The sequence below is a fragment of the Homalodisca vitripennis genome, chromosome 2 (assembly GCF_021130785.1).
Source record: "Homalodisca vitripennis isolate AUS2020 chromosome 2, UT_GWSS_2.1, whole genome shotgun sequence".
Lineage (NCBI taxonomy): Eukaryota > Metazoa > Arthropoda > Insecta > Hemiptera > Cicadellidae > Homalodisca > Homalodisca vitripennis.
The window spans coordinates 100,975,722-100,998,746 of NC_060208.1; the positions used below are offsets into that span (position 1 = coordinate 100,975,722).

Below are 23,025 nucleotides of genomic sequence, written 5' to 3' on the forward strand. Positions count from 1 at the left end.
CTTAAATACCTAACATAGCACATGACATCATTAATAAATACAAAATGTTCCTAATTATAATATAGTAATGTAACTGACAAATTCAGTTTAAGATCATATATGAGTATATGTTTGGTTTACAATTTTAAACACTTATATTTATGTAAGAAATGTTACGCTTATATTACAGAAATATTTATGTAATAAATATGATGAAAATAATTTAGTCCTACTGATCTCTAATGCTACGAATATACAGATTTATGATACAATTACTATTACACTAATGTATACAATTTATTGAAGATGATTATTTAACTACTATGCTAAGAACACAAGTCTCGAATATTTTGAAAAGTTTAAATGTTTGCTTGCATCAACGCTTACAATGAAATGTTTGAGAGTTGTTGTTCCGTAGTATTTGAGTGACTACGGAAGGGTTTGACGGGGACAAACTGAAAGAGGTTTGAAAATACATTTTAATAGGTTTGCCAGGTTACTGAACTAAATTAAATTCATAGCAGTACGGAGCGAGAACGCGCGGACTGCTCATTCCACTATTCCAATACACGGGCTATCTGTAGTTGGCACTTGGCAGGAGGGGTCCCTCCATCCCCACTCTTCCCCTCCACCACTTGCGATCTTCCCATTCTGCTGCTGCGTGAGGAGCTCGTGGTGGAGAACACATAAATCAGTGAGTCGTAGCGTAGACCGTAGACTCGCGTCATCGAGATTAGAGAAGTGCTATTCGACAAAACCTACCAGCCATAAATTGGTACTTATCTACACAATAAATAGTCCATAGGAACGAAATTTCTTTTTAGTGAAATATTTTTAAGTAATATAAATTCTAGACTAAAATATTATGGTTGAACATTCTATTGTAATTTATACAAGGTGAAATTCAAAAGGCATTTGTTTACGTTTGATGAGTACGTGTTGGCGGGAAACAGCATTGGTTACTTGGATAGTGTCATTCCGCTTGAATTGAGCTGTTGCGCTGAGTCGTAGGAAAAGTAGGTCTGGTTCTAGACGTCCTGGTTGTATACGGTAGTGTGTCTGTATAGTTCTGAAAGTTGGTAGATATAGCCTATCACAGTTTACTGTAAGTAGTAGTCCACAGTATAAGAGAATTAGCCACATAAAAATAGGGGAGATGATAAAAAGTTTGAATGATAAGAGTTACGTTAGAATTAGATTACTCATTGATATGAGACGGTCGGTCCGTGTAATGAACATAACAATTTACTTTATTTCTATCCCAATGTAAACTTTTCATTATAGCCTAATAATTTATTACAACTAATCTATATTCCAGCTAAAGAATTAGGTTATTTATTAAACAGTTAATTTCAGAAAATAGAAACATATATTCAATGGTACCCATTAAATGTTTTGTTAGGCTATGGGTGATCAAATAATTTATCAGTTGTACTCTGCAATCTTGATAAATGAGGTATATCTTAAAAGTGACATTTCAGTAAATTAATTAAGTGTAAATATACAATGTACGGTAATAATAGGCTTATGAATGCTAAACGAAATTTTGTTATCCTATCAATTAAATATTGAACAATCAAATCATGTATCAAATGACAGTTGTAGACTAGGCCTATTAATATACTACATTTAAAAATTTAGTGTCAGTGGATAACAGTACTGAATAGGCTAGATTTTCTTTCAATTTTTCAAGAACTTCTTTTCCAGTTTCAAATAAATTAATAACAAACTCTTTTTAAAAGTGAAATTGTAATACTAGCCATATTATTGTCTAAATATTAGTGAAACTCTTCTTGTACATTCAAATTTTAAAGTAAGTTGGAATGGTTGAACAGGTGAATTCTGTAATTACAAAATCGAATTATCTGAAACATTCAAGTTCTGTATAAAAGTTATTCTTTACCTGAGAAAGACTTGAATTTACGGTCATTCCGAGCAACTGTTGGATTAACATAAATTTCTTTCATATTTATTAGGACAATCAGGTCGTCCTTAGAAAGTAAGAAACATAAAAGTTAAGTGTTGTAAAGCCATTGTTGATGTTGTCAAGTGATAAGAAAATTCAGCCCCATGCGTTATCACTGGAATGTGGGACACATTCACTCATTCCTGTGTGTTATTGGGAGTCTATAATATATATATATATATATATATATATATATATATATATATATATATATGTTATAGATGGATTGAATAAGATAGGAAGCGGTGTGGTATATAGACAATAAACATTGCACACTAACATCAACAACGGCTTTCCAAAACTTACCCTAATTTTTATGTTTCTCACTTTCTAAGCCTGATTGTCATTAGTATTGAATTTTTAGCTAATTAACTATAGTCATTCAACCCTTGTTATACGATAAGTGGAGTAACTGTAGCAATTTGTTTCTTTTTAGTCATCCTATAATAATTATTTTACACACTAAGGATCAAAATATTAAAGAAATTGAAGTTGACTCAATAATTTCTCAGAATTAGGTTATCGATAAACAAACCATGTATAGTATGTTGTCTTACAACATGTGTATGTTGGTTTTTATGAAATTGCTTTAAATAAATTTAAGTATTGACATTTGACAGTTCCAACTTACCTCCATGGTTTGCTAGCATTGATACAGTGAGCATAATCTCTTAACTGTGATTATTTGTTACACTACCATAACTTATTCCAAGGCTCTCGCCTTTCTATACTTACCTGACAACAAATGCCGAAGGCTAAAATTAACTAATGACCATGATGACTAATTAACGAACATGTATATTTGGGATTGCATACCTCTTGTTCAATAATGTCACCTAAATTAATGTTGATACCACTGTTATTCTTCATTTCGTTCATTCACCCTAATCATCATGAAGTTAAGTTTGGTATGAAATAGTTGATTTAAGTTACCTACCAATACAACAACAAAAGACTGATGTGTTACTTATCTCGAATGATTGAATCAGTGTTCACAGTTAATCTAATGACATCTTTGCCTTGGCACAATCCAAGATCTGAGTAGAATGACACTTCTCTTTCTAGCTCGACTAGGAGAAAAGTTATCGTGATTTAAAAATATTCGTTGATTCCGGTATTTCTGTTGATTTTGAAAAACTTTATATAGCCCTAATTTTGAAACCGTTTAAAATATTTGGGGAAAATTGAAAATTTTTCTAGTGTATATAAGGTCTACCTTCATACAAAATTTCATAAAATTCTGAGGTGAACATTTAAATGTTTCATTTTAGTGTGTTGATTTATAGGGAGGGCCCTAAAACAGATGTCACTTTAAAATTGTTTTCATTTGAAACAATATGAAGTTCATTTCAAAATGTAATGTTTTTTTACAAATTGGACACCACCTCCATTAGTTTTCTTAGAATATGAACTGGAAAAAATGTAATTTTTACGTTTGAAATATTTAATTCTCTTATCTGAAGTGATGTTTGGAAACTATCATTACATATTATGGTTTACCTTTTTGGCACATCATGTTCAGAATATCAATTTTATTTGTGGTGGCTTGGGCATTTTGGTGTAAAACAGTTACTTTATCATCACTGACCAAAGTAGTCATCATCATTTTAACTAAAAAATGATCTATAAATGTAGGTTGAGAAATGTGTTGTTTTGCTGCTAGTTGCCATTTTGTATAAAACAATTAATATCTCTAGAACTATTACTAAGCTAAGGAAACCAAATTTGGCACATAGGTTTATATAAATAAGAGAAAATAACAAAAATTATAAATGTGTTATATCCTTTAATGTTAACAAAATGGTGTCTGTTGAAAATATTTAAAGTTAAATTACAAAAATCCCATATAGTTATAAAAAAATGTACTATACACCTTTGAAACACATTTGAGCAATTTTATTACAATTCCAAGGGTACTTGTTTTAACTAAATGTGTAAATACATAAGCAAACACAACCACTTTAAAGGTACGCTTGCACAAGCCAGGAGCAACAAACTTTTGTCTTTTGATAAACATCAGCTGTTTTACATAGATTAGAACATTTTTACAAGATACCAACTATTTTGCAATTTTAATAACAATTCCAACTGTACTTTTTCTATCAAAATCCGTCAACACATAAAAAAGCTGGGAGACAGTTAACAGATATCAGTTGTTTGTTGCTCCTGGCTTGTACAAGTGTATCTTTAAACTGGTCGTGCTTGTTTATGTGTTGATGGATTTTGTTAGATAAAGTACTGTTAGAATTTTTATGAAAATAAGTCTCAAACATTTTTGCAAGTGTTATAGTTTCTATAACCTACAAAATAGGTATAATCTTCTAAGTATGGCCCTTTAATTTGATTAATTATTTAAATATCATACCAACAGGAATATTTAGTCTTTCTTTTTGTACTTCTCTTTACATATTCATCCTAACACGTATAAAAAAGCAAATAAAAAGTTGACAGCATGATTAACATTATTATAAAGCATACTGTGTTCCAGTTCATACCGCCATTGATACATAAAATGTATTAAAATCAGTACTTGAAAAATTATATGTAACTTCATTAAGAGGAACCACTAGTCAACTGTCCCTTTACTACACAAGACAGACGGGCAATTCTGGATGGTGGTAATCAGCAGGAACTAGAACTTCAGATTCTCGAATAACACTCAGACCTATAATATTACTGATTACCAGGTCTAATGGCATTTAAGTTTTTAATATTGTAAAAAATCTTGGTATACTTAACACCAACATTAAAATTAGTCAGATATTAATGGGAGATTAAAATCTCCAATAATGATAATATCCAATGGCTATCCAATGGTCGTCTGCTGGTTTGCTTGTGTGGCAAGTTGGTTAATAGGAGCTATTTTAAATAAGTTTTAATGTAAAGTTTTTCAAAAGTGTTGTTTGGATGTTGGATAAGTGAGTGTTCTCTATTCTGAAAGTACTGGAATAATAGGTATCCGTTGATTTTTAAGTATTACATTAAGCTTTGATCAAGAAAATTGCATGGATATTATAACCTATATACATGTTTATTATGCAAACAGTTTAAATGTATTCCACAAAATTAATATCTTTTTAAAGTAACAGGCTCTATAATAACAGGATAATAAGAAACAACCTTCCAGACTAATAGTTTTTAATTTTGAATGGATTGTTATGTATGGTTGGAAAGTGAAGCTGAGTCATATGGCCTGTTTGCTGTGACATGGTATAACCAAGTTTGCCTATTAATTGAAGACCTTATCTAGCACTGATAAGCTATCTTAACCATCAAGTGTAATAGCTTAGTGGAAAGAGTCTCCGCTTGGCAACCTGGAGGTACTGGGTTCAAATCTGACTTCAAGCTAATCTTTTTGCTTGATAAATCTAATTGAGCTAATATTACCTAGTGACTTTTATTTTATTGAACTGACAAAATAAATATTATTTATTTGACAATAAAATTTTTACATTTTTATTTGTAGGACAAACTGGATTTATGTACATATTTTTATATATATGGGACTACCTGGATATCTGTAAATATTTTTATTTCCATTGTCACATAAATTATTGAACTTGGACATAAATTATTGAAACTGTCGGTCCATTTGCACTGGCAGTTTGACCACTGCTAGAGGACAACTCTAATGAATTAATTATGTGTTAAAGTACACAGACAAAGCTGTAATTAAAATTTTCAACATACAAGAGGAGCCTATTAACTCAGAAGAGCCTGACAAAAAAAAATTTAACTTGCCCTGAGAAATTAAGAAATAAAATTAAGTATTAAACATGCCTAGTTATCCATGCGGAGTTTGTACAGTGGGTGTTAGATATAAGGGAATATTTTGCAATGGGACTTGCAAAAAATGTACCATGCAGACTGTAAACATAGCGAGTAAGAATAAGAATAAGAATAAGAATCATTTATTCCATTGATCTGTTTTACAGAAATAGGACAAGTCATTTTAAAATTACATACATTGTTAGAGCTAAAAATTACATTAACACAAAAGTGTTGTAAAAAGTTCACATGAAATTTTAAGTAAAGTAGCAATAAATAAAAGTAAATTATAGTTAGTTATAAACTAAAACCTAACATTAATATGGCAATTCATGAATTCCTCAATGCTGTAAAAAGGATTTTTCACTAGCCAATCATATAACTTTTTTTTAAATATTTTAAAGGAAACAAGTCTCGCATCATCAGGCCAGCTTATTAAAAAAATTTATAAAATTTAATTTAAACGAGCTTTTAGTTTTAGCTAGTCTGTGAGGCAATATATCAATCTTATTCCTTCCCCTAGTGTTGTATTGATGGATCTCCTGTCTTGTATGAAAAAGATTCAAATTAGATTTTGTATACAATAAAACTTGAAAAATATAAAGATTTACTATTGTGGGAATTTGAAATTGTACAAAAAGAGGTTTGCAGTGTTCAAGTGGGTTGGCTCCTCCAATATTACGAACAGCCTTTTTCTGTAGCACAAGAATGTCAATGACATGTGAAGAATGACCCCATACAAGTAGACCATACAATATGTGCGACTGAAAAAGCCCAAAATATGCCAATCTTAAATACTCTGGACTAACAAAACTTTTGAGTTTCCAAAAGTAAGTAATTTACTCTAGAGATTTTGTTACAGACAGTGTCTATATGAGTTGACCAGTTTAATTTTGAGTCTACATTAATTCCTAGGAGCTTGACCGATACCAAATTGATTTCCTGTTTGAGGCTTAAAGTAAATACACTGTGTTTTATCCAAATTGCATGCTAGCTTATTTGCTGCAAACCATTCATAAGCCCTTTTCTCAGATTGTTGGGTAATTTGTGCCAAACAGTCTAAATTATGATGACTAGAAAGTAAGGTGGTATCATCAGCGTAAATCACTGAATGAAGTATTGAGGTTTTTAGGAAGATCATTAATATAAAACAATAAAGAAAAAAGGCCCAAGAATAGAACCCTGTGGAACACCAGTTTCCACGGGTTTTCATTTGAGAGCATTTATTCCTGACACATACATATTGCAATCTATTGGAAAGATATGACTTAATAAGTCTTAAAGCACAATCACTAACACCGTAAAATGCAAGCTTATCAAGAAGAACATCAACAAGGACACTGTCAAATGCTTTACTGAGGTCACATAAAACTAATGAAGAGGAATCCTTTTTTTCAAAAGCCTCTAGGGTATGATCAATTATGTTTTAATACAGCCGAAGTTGTAGATCTTCCCTGGCGGAAGCCATATTGACTATTTGAAATTAAATTATGAAACTCAAATAGCCATTCAGCTGGTTGTACATAATTGATTCAAAAATTTTAGAAAATATAGGGACAATTGAGATTGGACGATAGTTATGTACACAATTTTTTGCCACCTTTCTTAAACACTGGAGTAACTTTTGACACCTTTAGTAAAGGTGAAAAAAAAACCCTCATTCATGCAGTTATTTAAAATTATCGCTAGGGGTTCACTTATAAATTCAATTAGTACTTTTAATAATGAAATTCGACAACCAATAATAGTCCATAGCTTTTGAATTTGAGAATTTTGACACAGCCTTTATAACATCCTCGGCTTGTAACTGTTAGCCAAACAAATGAATTTTGATCAATCATTCGTTCTCCCAGAAAAGTAATCAGGACTATGGTGACTGGGGGGAATGCCTTCACTAAGCTCTTTAATTGAGTTTATGAAATACTGGTTGAATTCCTCAGGATCCAAAATTTACATCTTGACTGTGTGTAGGTGAGTGTTCATGTACTAATCACCTTCCAAGCAGCCCTGCATTGGTTAGGAGCTTTACTAATATACTGCTCAACTGCAACTTTTTTTGCTAGTGTTAATTCATTTCCTATACCTTTTTTTTATGCTGAATATATACATTATAAGCTGCCTGAGTTTGCTCTGACCCCTTAAATTCAAACTTTTTGTAAATTGTGAATAATGCAAGCATTTCATTTCTTGTTTTGGCTAGTTCCGGTGTATACCACTTGACAAGTTTAGTGTTATTAGACCGTGATTTATTTGAGGTTTTTTTACTAAGGGTGAGCAATAGTGCCATAAGTCAACAAATTTTTTAAAAAAAAAAAACTATTAAAAAAGTGTTTTAATGTCAATTTTATTTTGTTTAAAATCATCTATCATGTCCCAATTTTCTTTCTTTAAATAATAAATAAACTGATCCAGACTTTCATCACTGTGCCTTCTAATATAAAACCATTACTAGCTTGCAACATGTTTTGATTGTTCTGTAAGTGCTTTGTGGAAAACATTTAAAAAAAAAGGGGTACATGGTCTGCAAGACAATGTTCACCAAGTGTAGTAGTAAATAGCTTTTTATTAAAATTAACAATACCTTTTATAGTAAGGAACTAAAAGATCTATCTAAAAAGGACTCTACAAACTGGATATATAGAAGATGCACTAATACACAGCTATGTGAACCTAGAACTCTGGCACAGTTAGAAATAAATACCCCCAACTCGTCTTTTCAAGAACCTGAACTAAGTATAATAGAACCTAACCCCGAAAACACTGAAGTTAGCTTCTCCAAGAGTCCAGATTGTCTGTACACCTCAATAAAAGAATTGGAAAACAGTCTGAATGAAAATAATTTTCTAGATAACTTAGAAAATAATTACGAAAAATTAAAAATAGGGGCAGCACTCCTTGAGGAAAATAACCTCTTGAGAGGAAAAAATATTGAATTAGAAGCTAAATTAGAAATTTTGGAAGAACAGTTGGATAGAATGAAAATTGAAGAAAACAAGTATCTCAGCAAAATTGAAGACCTTCTACAGAATTTATCTGAAACACAAGTCCAACTGGGAAAAGAAAAGAAACTTCGTTTAGATACTAAAATTATTTTTGAAGAGCACGACTAGAAACAAGGACAACTGGTAGATGATTATGCTAAAATGATAAATCATCTACAGAATATAATTAATAAGCTTGAAAAGAAAGTAAGTTCTCAAGATACTAAAGTATTAGAGTTGCTTACGTTTACAAATAATGAAACTCAAACTGAAACAGGCTCTCACTGCATCTCTCAACCTATAAATTGCTCCTCAAACATGCAGATAGAACTTGTACAGCTGAAAGTAAGGCAAGATAGTTTGGAATGTACAGTTAAAGACTTGGCGGTACGGATCCAAAATAACCAATCTAAGGAACCTCCTAACTCAGAAATTCAAAGCATAACCAAAGTACCAAAACAAAAAACAGTAAGAAAACATACACCAACTAAACTGAGTAATACACCATCTAATGGAAAGAAGAAGAACTGTTTCAGTGTCGCATTACAAATGGCAAAATGCAAGGAATTTCAGACACAATACGCTATGGATACACAAGGATCAAGGCTAACAGGGCTGACGACAAACAAGGTCCTAGATTCGCCAATCCAGGCCGGACACACAATGGTATCCGTGGTATACAATACACAAATAAATAGACAGGATAATTGCCCACAGCCGAAACCTACAACCAATATCAAAATACCTAATCAAACACATTTTTTAGCCGAAAGTCCATTCAGAAAAATCAAATTCAAACAAAATTACAATACCAGAACATTTGTGAATTCTCTCCACCCTGCGAACAAACATATACTCAACACAAAATACTTGAAATTGGCTCAACTCCATACAACTGTGGTGAAAAACCACTCCAGCAAAAGAGAAGGTACACCTTAAAACAGTATCCCCAGCAAAGTACACAAAAAAAAAAAAAAAAATAAAGCTTTTCCATCAAAATGTAGACCGCCTCCCCAATAAAATAGATATCCTAAACGACCAGCTAGCCCAAGAGACCCCTGACATCATTATCATCACGGAACATGGCTACCAAGAAAATTCTATCAGTAATGTTAGACTCAATGGATACAATCTAATAGATTCTTTTAGCAGAACACAACATATTAAAGGGGGGGTTGCAGTATATGTTAGGGAGAACTTCAGGAATCATTCAACAAGCTTGAATGCGTCCCAATACAGCGAAGAACTGCTCTGTGAGATAGCGGCAGTAAAGCTACAAACTAAACCCAGAGACACTTTCATTATTGGAATGTACAGGCCAAATTATAATCTTAAAAATGCCTTAGAAATCCTAGGAACCTTCCTGGACACAATTCCAACATGGAAGAGTACAGTAATCCTAATGGGGGACATAAATGTAAACTGCTTGGACGAGAGTTCAACGAGTAACAAAACACTTTAAGCTTTCCTGTACATCTACAACATCATAAGACTGTATCTCCCTCCAACCAGGATCACACCACATAGCCAGACCTCCATAGATTTTATATGTACAAATTTAGCCTCATCTGAAATTGAATCCGAAGTAATAAATTCCTTCATCTCTGATCATACCGGACAAATGTGCACAATAAATGTCCAAAAACCTGGAAAGGACAACATGGCAATACAAAAAAGGAGCTTTACCAGGAGAAACATACAGGAATTAAAAGAACTCTTGAGCCAACAATCCTGGGAAGAAGTCTACTCAAAGGAAAATGCTGAAGAAGCATACATGACCCTGCACAAGATAATTATAAGCACAATCAACAAAACTTGTCCTGTCAAAATTACTCGACCTAAGAAAATAAAGAAACCCACACCTCAGGACTCTGACACTAAAAAATTAAGAAATGAATTCCTCCTAGCACAAGAGCAATACATTCTGTATGGAAAGCTAGAGGACAAACAACAAGCGGTGAGAAAAAAGAAAGAATATGATCAACTACTTTAAAGGAGAAGGAAAGAAGCAACTGCAAAGATCTTCGATGAAGCTGAAAACAAAAGTCAGGCTATCTGGAAAATTATTAATAGTGAAAGGAAAAGTAAGCAAGACCATAACACACTGTCCGAGCTGGAAGTGAACGGAAAGATAATCGATAACCCTATGGATATAGCAAACCAACTGAATATCTACCTAACTAGTGCTGCTACAACAATCTAAGCCCAGACAGAACACAATGACGAGCAGGATTACTAACTGTCCCTGCTTGGTACTTCACCCAACCACTTCAACAGAGGTAAAACAAGTCATCCAGGCAATGAAATCAAAAACCTCCTCAGGAATAGATGAACTGTCGCCAAAAAAAAGCGATGTAAAAACGAACTTGCACAGCCACTAGTAAATATTGTCAACAAGTCTCTCTCACAGGGCACATTTCCTTCTCAGCTAAAAATCGCTAAAGTGCTACCAAAACATAAGAAAGGTGATAAAAAACAATCATCAAACTATCGGCCGATTTCACTTCTGTCAGCTTTCTCTAAAATTATAGAAAAAATAGTACTGAACAGACTCCTACAACATATCAAAACCTTTAATATGCTTACAGTTCATCAACATGGCTTCACTGCGGGAAGGTCAACAGTAACAGCATTAATCAGCCTAATAGAAGGACTTATAGACAATATAGAGGCAGTAAACACTGTGACAACCATACTTCTAGATTACAGCAAGGCATTTGATTGCCTTAACCATGAATTGCTTTTAAAGAAATTAGAGGGAATCGGAGTGACCGGTGTTGCCGCAAGGTGGTTTAAGAGTTACTTGGAAGGCAGAACCCAAGTGGTTGAAATAAGACATACAGATCACAAAGGGACAATGCAAACAATTTGATCGGAAAGCCAAAAGCTAGATAGAGGTGTCCCGCAAGGATCAGTCCTGGGCCCTGTCCTGTACATAATTTTCACCAGCGACAAGCCAAATTTCCTTGAGCGGCACTGCTCATTGCTTATGTATGCAGATGACACAGTTCTTATAAATAGTACAAAAAACCCTGAAGAACTGGAAATTAAAGCATATATAGCATTTAACATGGCACTTGAGTACTGCCATAGCAATGTTTGGCTGTTAATGAGAGTAAAAGCACACAACTCTTCTTTGGAACAAAAAAACGCCAAGTAACTGAAATACCTGGACTAAACCAAACTGAATATGCTAAACACCTAGGCCTCACCATTGACTCAGACCTGTCATGGAGCCTCCATGTGGATATGGTATGCTCTAAACTCAGTTCTGGTGTATTCGTTATAAAAAGACTCAAATCGATCACGGAAGATCAGAGCATACTCCGAACAGCATACTTTGCTCTTTCTGAGTCACATCTTCGATATGGCCTTGTACTATGGGGAAACTCTTCCAAAACAAACCTCCAAAGAGTACTGATACACCAGAAGAAAATCATCAGAGTCATGCTGGGTCTAGGTCCTCAGGAGTCCTGCCGAGGAGCTTTTATAAACTTAAAAATCCTTACAGTGGTAGCTCTCTACATTCTTGAGGTAATCCTCCATGCTGCACGTCAAGATCTCCCCAGAAGAAACAACCTACATAACCACTTCACAAGGAACGGTAGCGACTATGTTCTTCCCAATCACAGACTAGCACTCTATGAGAAGAAGCCCTCATACATCGGTGCCAAACTTGCCAACTACCTGCCTGATGAGCTGAAAATTCCAGGGCTAATCAAGAATATGAGACAGCGGCTTATCAACTGGCTCCTAGTTCGACCCCTTTACTCAATCGACGAGTACATTCGGTGGAGGGAAGACCCGACTTTTCAAGATCAAAACTAATTTCGTACATGGATTTATTACCTAGTAATGCAAGCCTAGTTTGTATTCATCAAGTTCCAACTCTTGCAAACTTTTGACGACATTTCTGTACTCAAAGTTCATGAAATAAAGAGTGTTGTCTATTGTCTATTGTAATTACTGATATGCTAATAATGTAGAAGAACTTCTAAAACCGATTTATAAAACTTCTTTAATTGATTGTGGAATGTAAGCTGTACACAAATAGAAAGTAAAACTAGTAGAATTGAATAGTTTACAAACATGGATACACTGTCAGCAGCAGTGATATAAGATAGACGCTCAAATTGCCAAACATTACTCCTGAGCAATCCATCCTGTCTGTACATAACTCATTCATAAATAACTCAGAACTATATATCTTTGATATCGTGTACTATAGGAACAAAACCAAAAAGTATTTGTAAATGACTATAACAATGTTTGTTCTTATGTTGATTTTGGTACTTCTTAAAGTTTTCAGGTATTGATTGTACAAAGTTTTGAGTAATCAAATATACAGTAACATTGTGAAAATAATGGTGAACACTATAATTCTCCCATTTTCTTGCCGATTAAAACTAATTTTGGTACAAAGACATTACTTGAACAAGTTCGTTAGCTAATCTCAAACAGTAAAAGATTTCAAGATGGCAGCCATTTTCATTTGTACAATATATTTTAATCTTTGGTATATATCCACATAATAAAAAGTGACAAATTTTTAAAAACTGCTACGTTTATTCTCACAAATTTTTTGATGACTCTTAAAGTTTCAAGGTAGCGGCAGTTCAACAAGTTTAGAAATATATAAAATGAACCATTCTAAGTAAATATGTTACAAATATAATTTCTTATTGATTGTAACTACATGAAGTCCACGTTTTACAAACAAATTTTTATGCTTATAACGATTTTTGTTTTGCAATGTTTCGGAATGCTACGAGCAGAAACATGGCAACCTTGAGAGTTGTGTTGTGCAAATAAAACATCTCAACTAATGATGTATCTTTAGTTAGACATTTTGAGAGGACAACCACATGTGAACTTTATCATCCTTCCGACTAAGCCAGAAGAGACATTTTAACATTAAAATATCCTTACTTAAGTTTTCTAAGGATGGCACTTTTTCCATGTTAATTAATATAGCTCTGATTCCCAATTTGAGATGTCTTCAAAGATGAATACAAACAGAAAACCAGTGTTTTAAAATTGTTATTCTAGTCACCTCAGTTACAACTAATAGAAGGAAATTTAAGATTTTAAAAATTTCCTTTTGGTAACTAATCTTATGTAGATGTATATCACAATTTATTCTTATTCTTATTCTGGCATAAAATTCAGAATTTTTAATACCATTACTAATACTGTGAAATCACTTGATAAAAAGCTACTTAGCTTACAAGGCAGACCCAAAAATTATTATTGCAGTTGTCATGGTAAAGGGTGATTTTTTTATTGGTGTGGTTTTTAAGTTGGCACCATTATTAAACACAACAAATAAATTTGAATAAAACAGCTGATCTTTGTTTATTATATTAAGTCATTTCGATATTTGTATTGTCTAGTGCGTATTATTGTATTATAGTAACCATGAACAGACTTACAAAAGAAGAGCGTTTGCGAATAGTGCAAATTTATTTTTAAAACCGCAGTTCAGTTCAGGCAACTTACCGAGCTCTTCGTCCGATTTACGGACCTCATAATCGTCCATCAGAGTCAGGTATTCGAGCTTTGGTTATCGTTTTCGTAATACCCACACTCTTGTTGACAAGAGACGCCGCACAGTAAGGACCGAAGAGGCTGTTGATGCTGTGCGCAGCAATTAGCGATCTGCTACTCAACTCTTTGGAATATTTTACGGAAGGATCTACGCCTATATCCATACAAGATTCAGTTGGTGCAAGAACTGAAACGATTAGACTATCACAAGCGTCTTGATTTCGTTGAATGGGCTCAACATAAGATAACACGTGACCCAGCTTTCGCAGGCAAGATTCTTTTCAGTGATGAAGCTCATTTTTGGTTATGCGGCTTTGTCAACAAACAGAATTGTCGGATTTGGAGTGATGAAAACCCAAAAGAATTGGTTGGTATGCCCCTTCATCCACAAAAACTTACCGTTTGGTGCGCCATTTGGGCAGGTGGTGTTATTGGCCCTTATTTTTTTAAAGACAATGCTGGCCAGACTGTTACGGTAAATGGTCAACGCTATAGGGCAATGTTACGGGACTTTTTCTTTCCTCAGCTAAACGAACTTGAAGTGGATTTAGAAAATGTCTGGTTCCAACAAGACGGCGCGACGTGCCACACGGCAAACAACACAATTGGCCTTTTGGCAGAAACATTTGGTGAACGTATCATCTCATTTAGAGGTAGTGTCAACTGGCCCCCACGGTCGTGTGATATCACGCTAACAGACTACTTTCTGTGGGGATATGTTAAGTCTCAAGTATACGCTGACAAGCCACAAACTTTAAATGACTTGGAAGCTAACATTCGTCGAGTTATTGGCGGAATTCAACCACAGCTGCTGGAAAGAGTATTCGAAAATTGGACTTCTCGATTGGGCTTTCTACGTGAACGAAATGGAGCCCATATGCCAGAAATCATTTTTAAACGTTAATGTCATGACACTGTAGTTCAAATAAATGCATTTTTATGTCAATGCAGGTTGTTTTTCATTTTTTCATTTAGTTTTAAAAACCGCACCAATAAAAAAATCACCCTTTACAATTTTACAGTTCATTACAAGAAACACAGTTTATCAGCTGATTTTGTTGCTTGATCAAAATTGTTTCACTTGAAATAATGTTTGTTATTTGTTTTCAATAGTCAGGTAATAGTATGTGGATAAATTGATAACAGTTAGTAACACTGGCAGAATTGAGTCAAATGCAATTTAAACAAACAGTGATAAGGCAGGTTTGCTGTTGGTTAACAAACAGTGATAAGGCAGGTTTTCTGTCGGTGAACAATCAACTATAGCTCATACAAATCCAGGTTCAGAAAACCATGATCAAATCAGCTAAGCACACAGTTTGCAATAACCTGCTAGAGGAAGACTGCAGAAATCATTAAATTACTATTTAATTATTGTAAATTACTTCCTTACTGTCTTCACTTTTATTATTTAACTACTTGTTGGAGATGAACTGCACACCCCATAGCCAGATTTCCCCTCCATCAAGGAGCCATCTGTGTACCAGACTTGGTCACATTTATATAGCTTTATTCCCTCCTTTCTTCTCCAGTTTTCTTGGGATCAGATGGTTACAACAAAGAGCTTAGACTACTAAATACAAATTCTTTTCCATAGTGTATGATCTATATCTTGTGCCATATCTAATATACATTAACACTTAATAATTCAATGGCCAACAATATTACAGATATAATATCAAAATACCAGCTATAACAATGATTTAAAAATAACAGTTGGAAAACACATCAGCTCAGTTAATCTCAACAGGAGCAAGCTGCAGTAGAGAAACAGCTTGACCAAAGACTTAAAAGTTATACGGCAGAGTTTATTCTAGCAGGAGAAAATGTGCTGTAGCCACAGCACAGTACGATTCTCAGCATCACTTTTCATAGTTCTCATGTAAGGTTTACGGGAGCATGCCGTAACCTCCAGTGTTCCAGTGACACTCAGTTCACTTTAATACTGTGTTAATATTACTGGTTCTGTTAATTATCTATTCTCCTCAATATCAGGTGTTGAGGGCAGTTGTTTGATTTCCATGGGTAGCTAGGGATATAAATGGTCTATCCATGCATAGCCCTGCATGTCATAGTAAGACTTGGTTACTACTTCGGTGTGGTGTCTGGTGCTCTGAAGGCTTCATTACATTCTCCTCTCAAGGGCCTGAAGACATACACCCTAGGTGAGAGATATCTTATATCAGGTTCATATCTTGTCTATCGCTGGAGCACTTTCTATAGGTATTGATTACCTTGTTTGTATTGTATTGTTTCTAGCTGTCATTATATTTGGTAATATCCTTGCTTCATGTGTCAGGCTAAAGCTAAATAGGAAACCAGCCCTATCTGTGAAAAAAACTATATTTTTTCAATGATTAATCAGAGTCTAGAGTTTTCCTTTAGTCAGTTTCGGTTTATTTTTGGCTGAGTGGGGATTTTTCTGATAAAAATTTTTTTTTAGATTTTTACTTCTAAAGAAAACTTGCTGTAAACATTTTAAATTTGATGGTATATTAACACTTTTACCGTATCACAGGTCTGTGAGACCGGAGGGGAATTTCATGTTTCTGAAATTGGCACTACTGGTGTTCGGTTGACCCCTCCACGCTCAGTAGCTGTCAACTGGCCTCTCCTGAGCCGTTTTTGATTGGTTTTAGTTTGTCTAGGGCGTTTAACCTTGAATCAGTGCAGTTATTCTGTGAGCGCTACCGTCTACTGTACCGGACGATACGGTTACTGTAACTATTCTACCGGTCTGTCATACCGGGTGATACGGTTAAAGTGTGAATAGTTATTACGTGTTTGTATATATTAGTTTTTTTGTTTTATTATAACTTGTTATAATCAAGAGTGACTCGGAAATTTTAAGAGTGAACGTTGGAAGATTTAATGAGCACTTTTACAACTCCTACATAACGTTGAAGGGGATGATAGTGTTGACGATTCGGAAGAAGATCCAAACTATGTAGTGTCTGATAACGAACTAAATCAAAGTGAAAGTGATGATAGTTTTGCTGTTGATGAACCCCAACTGGAAGATGAAGAGATGACATCCACTATAGTGTCAAAAATTATTTGGTTCAGGAATCTGAAGATGACTTTTTTTGGGGGAAAGATGGTAGCGTGTGGTACAGAAAGGAGCCACCCAAGCAGCGCAGAACACCTCAACATAACATTTTGAGGGGACCATTACCTGGGCCTACTGCAAGAGGAAGAGCCTTAGGTAACAATCCACTCATTACAAGATTTGAATTCATAAAACGTCTGACCTTAAAACTTGTAAAGCCTCACATGACAAGACGCCTAGAAATTCAAAATTTGCCAAGAGACGTTAGACGCGTCATCACGGAGTACGTTGGAGAAACAGAAGCTGCAAATCAATGAATGAGTTCCTAGTGACAAACTGGAAAAACGGAAGACATGTTCCAAGTGCCCAGCTGCTAAGGAAAGAAAAGCCAATTACAAATGTATCAAATGAGGATAACCTATTTGTTTGGAGTGCAGCAGAAAGTTGTGCATTTCATGTGTTCAGAATATCTAAAATCTGTGGATACTTTTTTTGTATGTACTTATGCCTTTTTTAAGTTTTAATAGCTTTGGTAAAAATGTATGTGTATTTCTGATACTTTTAAATATAGCTTTATTCTACAGCAGTATTCTAGAATATTATTTTCCATCCTAAATTCCCCAAATTATTAAATTTTATAATTTTTTGCAATTATAAAAATTTAATAAATATTAATTGTAGTTTTGTTATCAACAGGGAATAATTGTAAATATATTTTGTGTTTAAACCTGAACTAAAAAACAAGAATAGCCCAAAAACAACAAAAAACCTCCCTCAGGTCTGTGAGACCGGATGATACTGTAAGTGATTGTAATTTCATGATACGGTAAAGGTGTTAATCTACTCTAATACAATTTTTTTGTTTTCAGAAAAACAATGACAAAAACCTTCAAAATCCATGTGGGTAATTTATCTAGTGACACTAGAGAAGAGGATCTGCTACCCTTGTTTAGAAAATATGGGGAAGTAATTGAATTTATTATTAAAGATTATTTTGGATTCCTGCATATGAAAGATGAAGAATCTGGAGCAGCTGTTTTGAAAAACTTGAATGGTCATCTGGTTCGTGGACATCGTATTAGACTTCATATCGCTACCAATAAAGATGGTCCCAGGACACAGTTAAAAAAGGTAATTTAAAAAAAAATTCTTTACTTCATTTTTGTTTTCATAATATTCAATTAAATAAATTTTAACCTTTATTTAACATACAGTTTGCTGAGAGTAAATTCTCTTATTTTAGTGTTTTTCTTGATTTTGAGTTTTTACTAACATGTTTATGTACCGTACTAACCCATTGACTAAAAAATTTGAACAAGCACTGCCCTTCAAAGTATTGCTAAGTAGTTTAAATCAAAGTGGACTTTGGGGGCTTAATCCCACTTCTCCAAGGGCTTGGTGTCAGCCCTATCAAAATTATTGATATTTTTTAAGAAATTGACTGCACAAAATGGGTTCTAAATTAAATAGTATGGGTACGTTTCCCATTTCTTCAAAATAGAATAATCGTTACTTGTTAGACCAATTTATAACACTGAATTTATGGTACTACTCAAGTCAATGAGCGTAAGCGTTCACATATGCAAACAGCAGAACAGACTGCTAGTGCTGATGTCCGTTTAGTGTGTTGTGTTTTCACCATGCCTACATGCCGTTGCCATGGGAAATAAGCTTAGTTGCTACAACACTCATTTGTTGAATTTGAGTTTACGATTCGCCGCTAGCGCTTTAACTGTACGAGGGGGTACCCAAAAAAAACCGGAATTATTTTATAAAAATTATATATTATCAAATTTTTTACAATACGACCTTATCTCCTTCAAAATAATCTCCATTTCAACTAATACACTTGTCCCAACGGTATGTCCATTGATCAAAACATTTTTTGTAGTCATCTTTAGAAATGGCTGCAAACTCAAGCTTCGTTTTTTTTCTTAACCTCTTCAACGCTGTCAAATCGTTGACCTTTCAAGCCTCTTTTCATGTGTGGAAATAAAAAAAAGTTGCATGGAGCGACTTCCAAGACAAAACACAACTCAATTTTCTAAAACTGTGTAATTTTATTAAAAATATGTATCTGAAAATGGGGGCCTACTCAAGGCTGAGTTTCAATTGTGGCACAACAGCTTCAAGACCCGCTCTAACATACTAAATTGCAATTGATGTCTTGAATTTATGTAACAAGGACTTGTTTCCCAATATCCAGACGTTGTTGAGAATTTCATGTACCATAAGTTATAATTTGTCACTCATGGACATCTAGACATCCACTGAAAATGACACATCGTTTTTTGGCTACATCCAGTGTTTGGGTCCACTGGCAGGTATAAACCAGCCAGAAGTGAACCCTCCGGGGAGTCTTAATATAAGAACATACCTACTACCTGTTTGAGTTGCCATATCACCGGATTTCCCAAGAGATTTTTTTCTTTTTAATCTTCTTACACAAAAAGTCTTTTACAGGGAGCTATAAAATGAATGATGTAAAATGATGGTTTCGCCATCGTAATGTGTGGCAGGTGATTGGTGTGGATAGGCGTGTTCTAGAGCCTACATGCAGACTTTTTTTAGTAGCCATGGAGGAGGCTGAGCACCGCAGGTTTGTTGTTGAGGCATATTTTAAAAGCGGGGATTTCTGCGTTGCTGTGAGTAACTTCAGATCTACTGGTTCAATGTTAAGTTGAAAGGCCATCGAAGGTCAGCCCAGATACCAGAGAATATTGAATGATTAAGAGGAGCTGTGGAAGCCAGTCCTAGGTGGCCGGCCCATAAACAAGCTGCTGCTTTGTGCATGTCTGACCACTCGAAAAGACGAATACTGTGTTTTGATTTTATCATTTCCACCCATATAAAATGGGCTATTGTCCAACAGCTAAAGCCTAATGATTTATGCAATGTGGAAAGAATTTGCAGAACAAATGATTGATCTTTTAATGTCTGATGAAAATCTTTTAATGATCATTGATGAAGTACATTTTCATCTAGACAGTTATGTTAATAAACAACTTTCCTTATTAGTCTCCTACAAATCATGAACAACTTAATTAATTAATTAAGTTGAGTTTATTAATTTATGGTTAGGTGTAAGAGAGGACTTAATAGTCCTAACCTCGCCAATTGAATATGTTTTACGTTGTATTCAATAAAGACATTTTTCATTTCATTTCATTTTTTTCAACTTGGATGTCCTCTGCATAGTCCCATGGTTACTGTGTGGTGGAGTGTAACAAAAACTTTCTGGTCTCTGAACTCCAGGGAAATCATTTAGTATGCAGGAAGATGTGGTTCCAGCATGATGGAGCAATTGCTACAACTGTCAATGAGATGATGAGCAATTTTGGAGGGGCAAGTTTAATGGCTGAATCATTTCGTGTTTTGGGGAAATTGCATGGCCAGCTTGCTCCCCAGAACTTAGCATTTGTGATTTTTTTCTTGTACAGGTTCCTTAAAGCAAGGGCTTGCACAAATATAGCCCACACACTTGAGAAATTGATAGTGGCCATAAGCCAAGAAGTCACAAAAATTTATCCTGCAATGTTAGTGAATCTGTTTGACAGCTTCAGTGCAAGACTGGATGAGTGTGTGGTCAAAGAAGGACATCAATTAAAGAACATGCTGTTTATATCTTAAACATCAATTTGATTGGTTTAATGTTATATTCATTAATTTCCATGAACACCCTTCTGTAATAAGCAATGAGACATCTTGAATCAGTTTCATTGTTGGTTATTTATTTTTTTTTAAACCATTTAGTCTTTTTTCCACACCTGGAAATTTTCTGTTGAAGTCATGTTTGAGAATGTAAAGTACCTATTCATATTTTAACTTTACTAAATCATGTAATGATTGACCCACTCTCCCTTTAAAGTGAGTATAGTATAATTACTCCGAGGTTGTAGCATTTCCTATTCTTTTGTCAAATAAAAATGGATTGAAAAAATAGAGTCCACAAACAAGTACACATGATCAATGAACACCTGCCTCTAGTATTGGCTTGATTTCCAAAAGCAAATACACATGACCCATTCTATTCTATTTCTAAAAATAGGATTAATAGAAATCAAAATGTGTTTGCTATTGAAACATTGCCTCATAATACATTATTTTCTGTTACCTTTTCTTTGTTTCAGCAATTCAACTAACATTATGTTCATTTTTAATGTTACAGGATGTGTAAATAAGAAGACAAATTTATACATTGTTAACACTTTTACCGTATCATGAAATTACGGTCTCATGATACCGGTCTCACAGACCTGAGGGAGGTTTTTTGCTGGTTTTGGGCTATTCTATTTTTTTAGTTCAGATTTAAACACAAAATATATTTACAATTATTCCCTGTTGATAACAAAACTACAATTAATATTTTTTTAGTTTTTATAATTGCAAAAAATTATAAAACTTAATTATTTGGGGAATTTAGGATGGAAAATAATATTCTAGAATACTGTTATAGTATAAAGCTGTATTTACAAGTATCAGAAATACACGTACATTTTTACAAAAGCTATTAAAACTTAAAAAAGGCATAAGTACATACAAAAAAAGTATCCACAGATTTTAGATATTCTGAACACATGAAATGCACAACTTTCTGCTGCACTCCAAACAAATAGGTTATCCTCATTTGATACATTTGTAATTGGTTTTTCTTTCCTTAGCGGCTGGGCACTTGAAACATGTCTTCCGTTTTTCCAGTTTGCCACTAGTAATACATTCATTAGGATTTGCAGCTTCTGTTTCTCCAACGTACTCCGTGATGACGCGTCTAACGTCTCTTGGCAAATTTTGAATTTCTAGGCATCTTGTCATGTTAGGCTTAATAAGTTTTAAGGTCAGAGGTTTTATGAATTCAAATCTTGTAATGAGTGGATTGTTACCTAAGGCTCTTGCTCTTGCAGTAGGCCCGGGTAATGGTCCCCACAAAATGTTATGTTGAGGTGTTCTGCGCTGCTTGGGTGGCTTCTTTCTGCACCATACGCTATCATCTTTCCCCCAAAAAAAGTCATCTTCAGATTCCTGAACCAAATAATTTTCGACACTATAGTGGATGTCATCTTCATCTTCCAGTTGGAGTTCATCAACAGCAAAACTATCATCACTTTCACTTTGATTTAGTTCGTTATCAGACACTACATAGTTTGGATCTTCATCCAAATCGTCAACAGGTTCATCGTCACTATCATCCCCTTCAACGTTATGTAGGAGTTATAAAAGTCCCTCGCTAAATCTTCCATCGTTCACTCTTAAAATTTCCGAGTCACTCATGATTATAACAGTTATAATAAAACATAAAAACTAAAATATACAAACACGTAATAACTATTCACACTTTAACCGTATCACCCGGTATGACAGACCGGTAGAATAGTTACAGTAACCGTATCGTCCGGTACAGTAGACCGTAGCGCTCACAAAATAACTGGACTGATTCAAGGTCAAACGCCCTAGACAAACTAAAACCAATCAAAAACGGCTCAGGAGAGACCGGTTGACAGCTACTGAGCGTGGAGGGGGCAACCGAACACCAGTAGTGCCAATTTCAGAAACATGAAATTCCCCTCCGGTCTCACAGACCGATGATATGGTAAAAGTGTTAAAAACAGTAACTAATTTATACATCCAGAACAGTAACTAATGTCTAAAGTAAATTTAAAGTTATTAATACTGCAGAAGGAGTGGCATAATTAACATTCAATTTATTTGTTAATGTTTGTAAGGTATTTTGTGATTTT

The 23,025-nt window shown here is 34.3% G+C and overlaps 1 protein-coding gene across 2 annotated transcripts in view; it reads left to right on the forward strand.

The window, feature by feature from the left end:
- Positions 1-629: 629 nt before the first annotated feature.
- LOC124354452 (ankyrin-1-like) overlaps positions 630-23,025 on the forward strand; it is a 59,351-nt gene continuing 36,955 nt past the window's right edge. The window contains exons 1-2 of one of the 2 annotated variants that reach the window (XM_046804908.1): positions 630-754; positions 18,160-18,421. In XM_046804908.1, the coding sequence (XP_046660864.1) occupies positions 18,167-18,421 (255 nt within the window). In that variant the 5' untranslated portion in view covers positions 630-754; positions 18,160-18,166. Of the gene's footprint in view, positions 755-955; positions 1,085-18,159; positions 18,422-23,025 lie in introns of those variants that run through there. The other variant, XM_046804907.1, reaches the window with a different exon arrangement.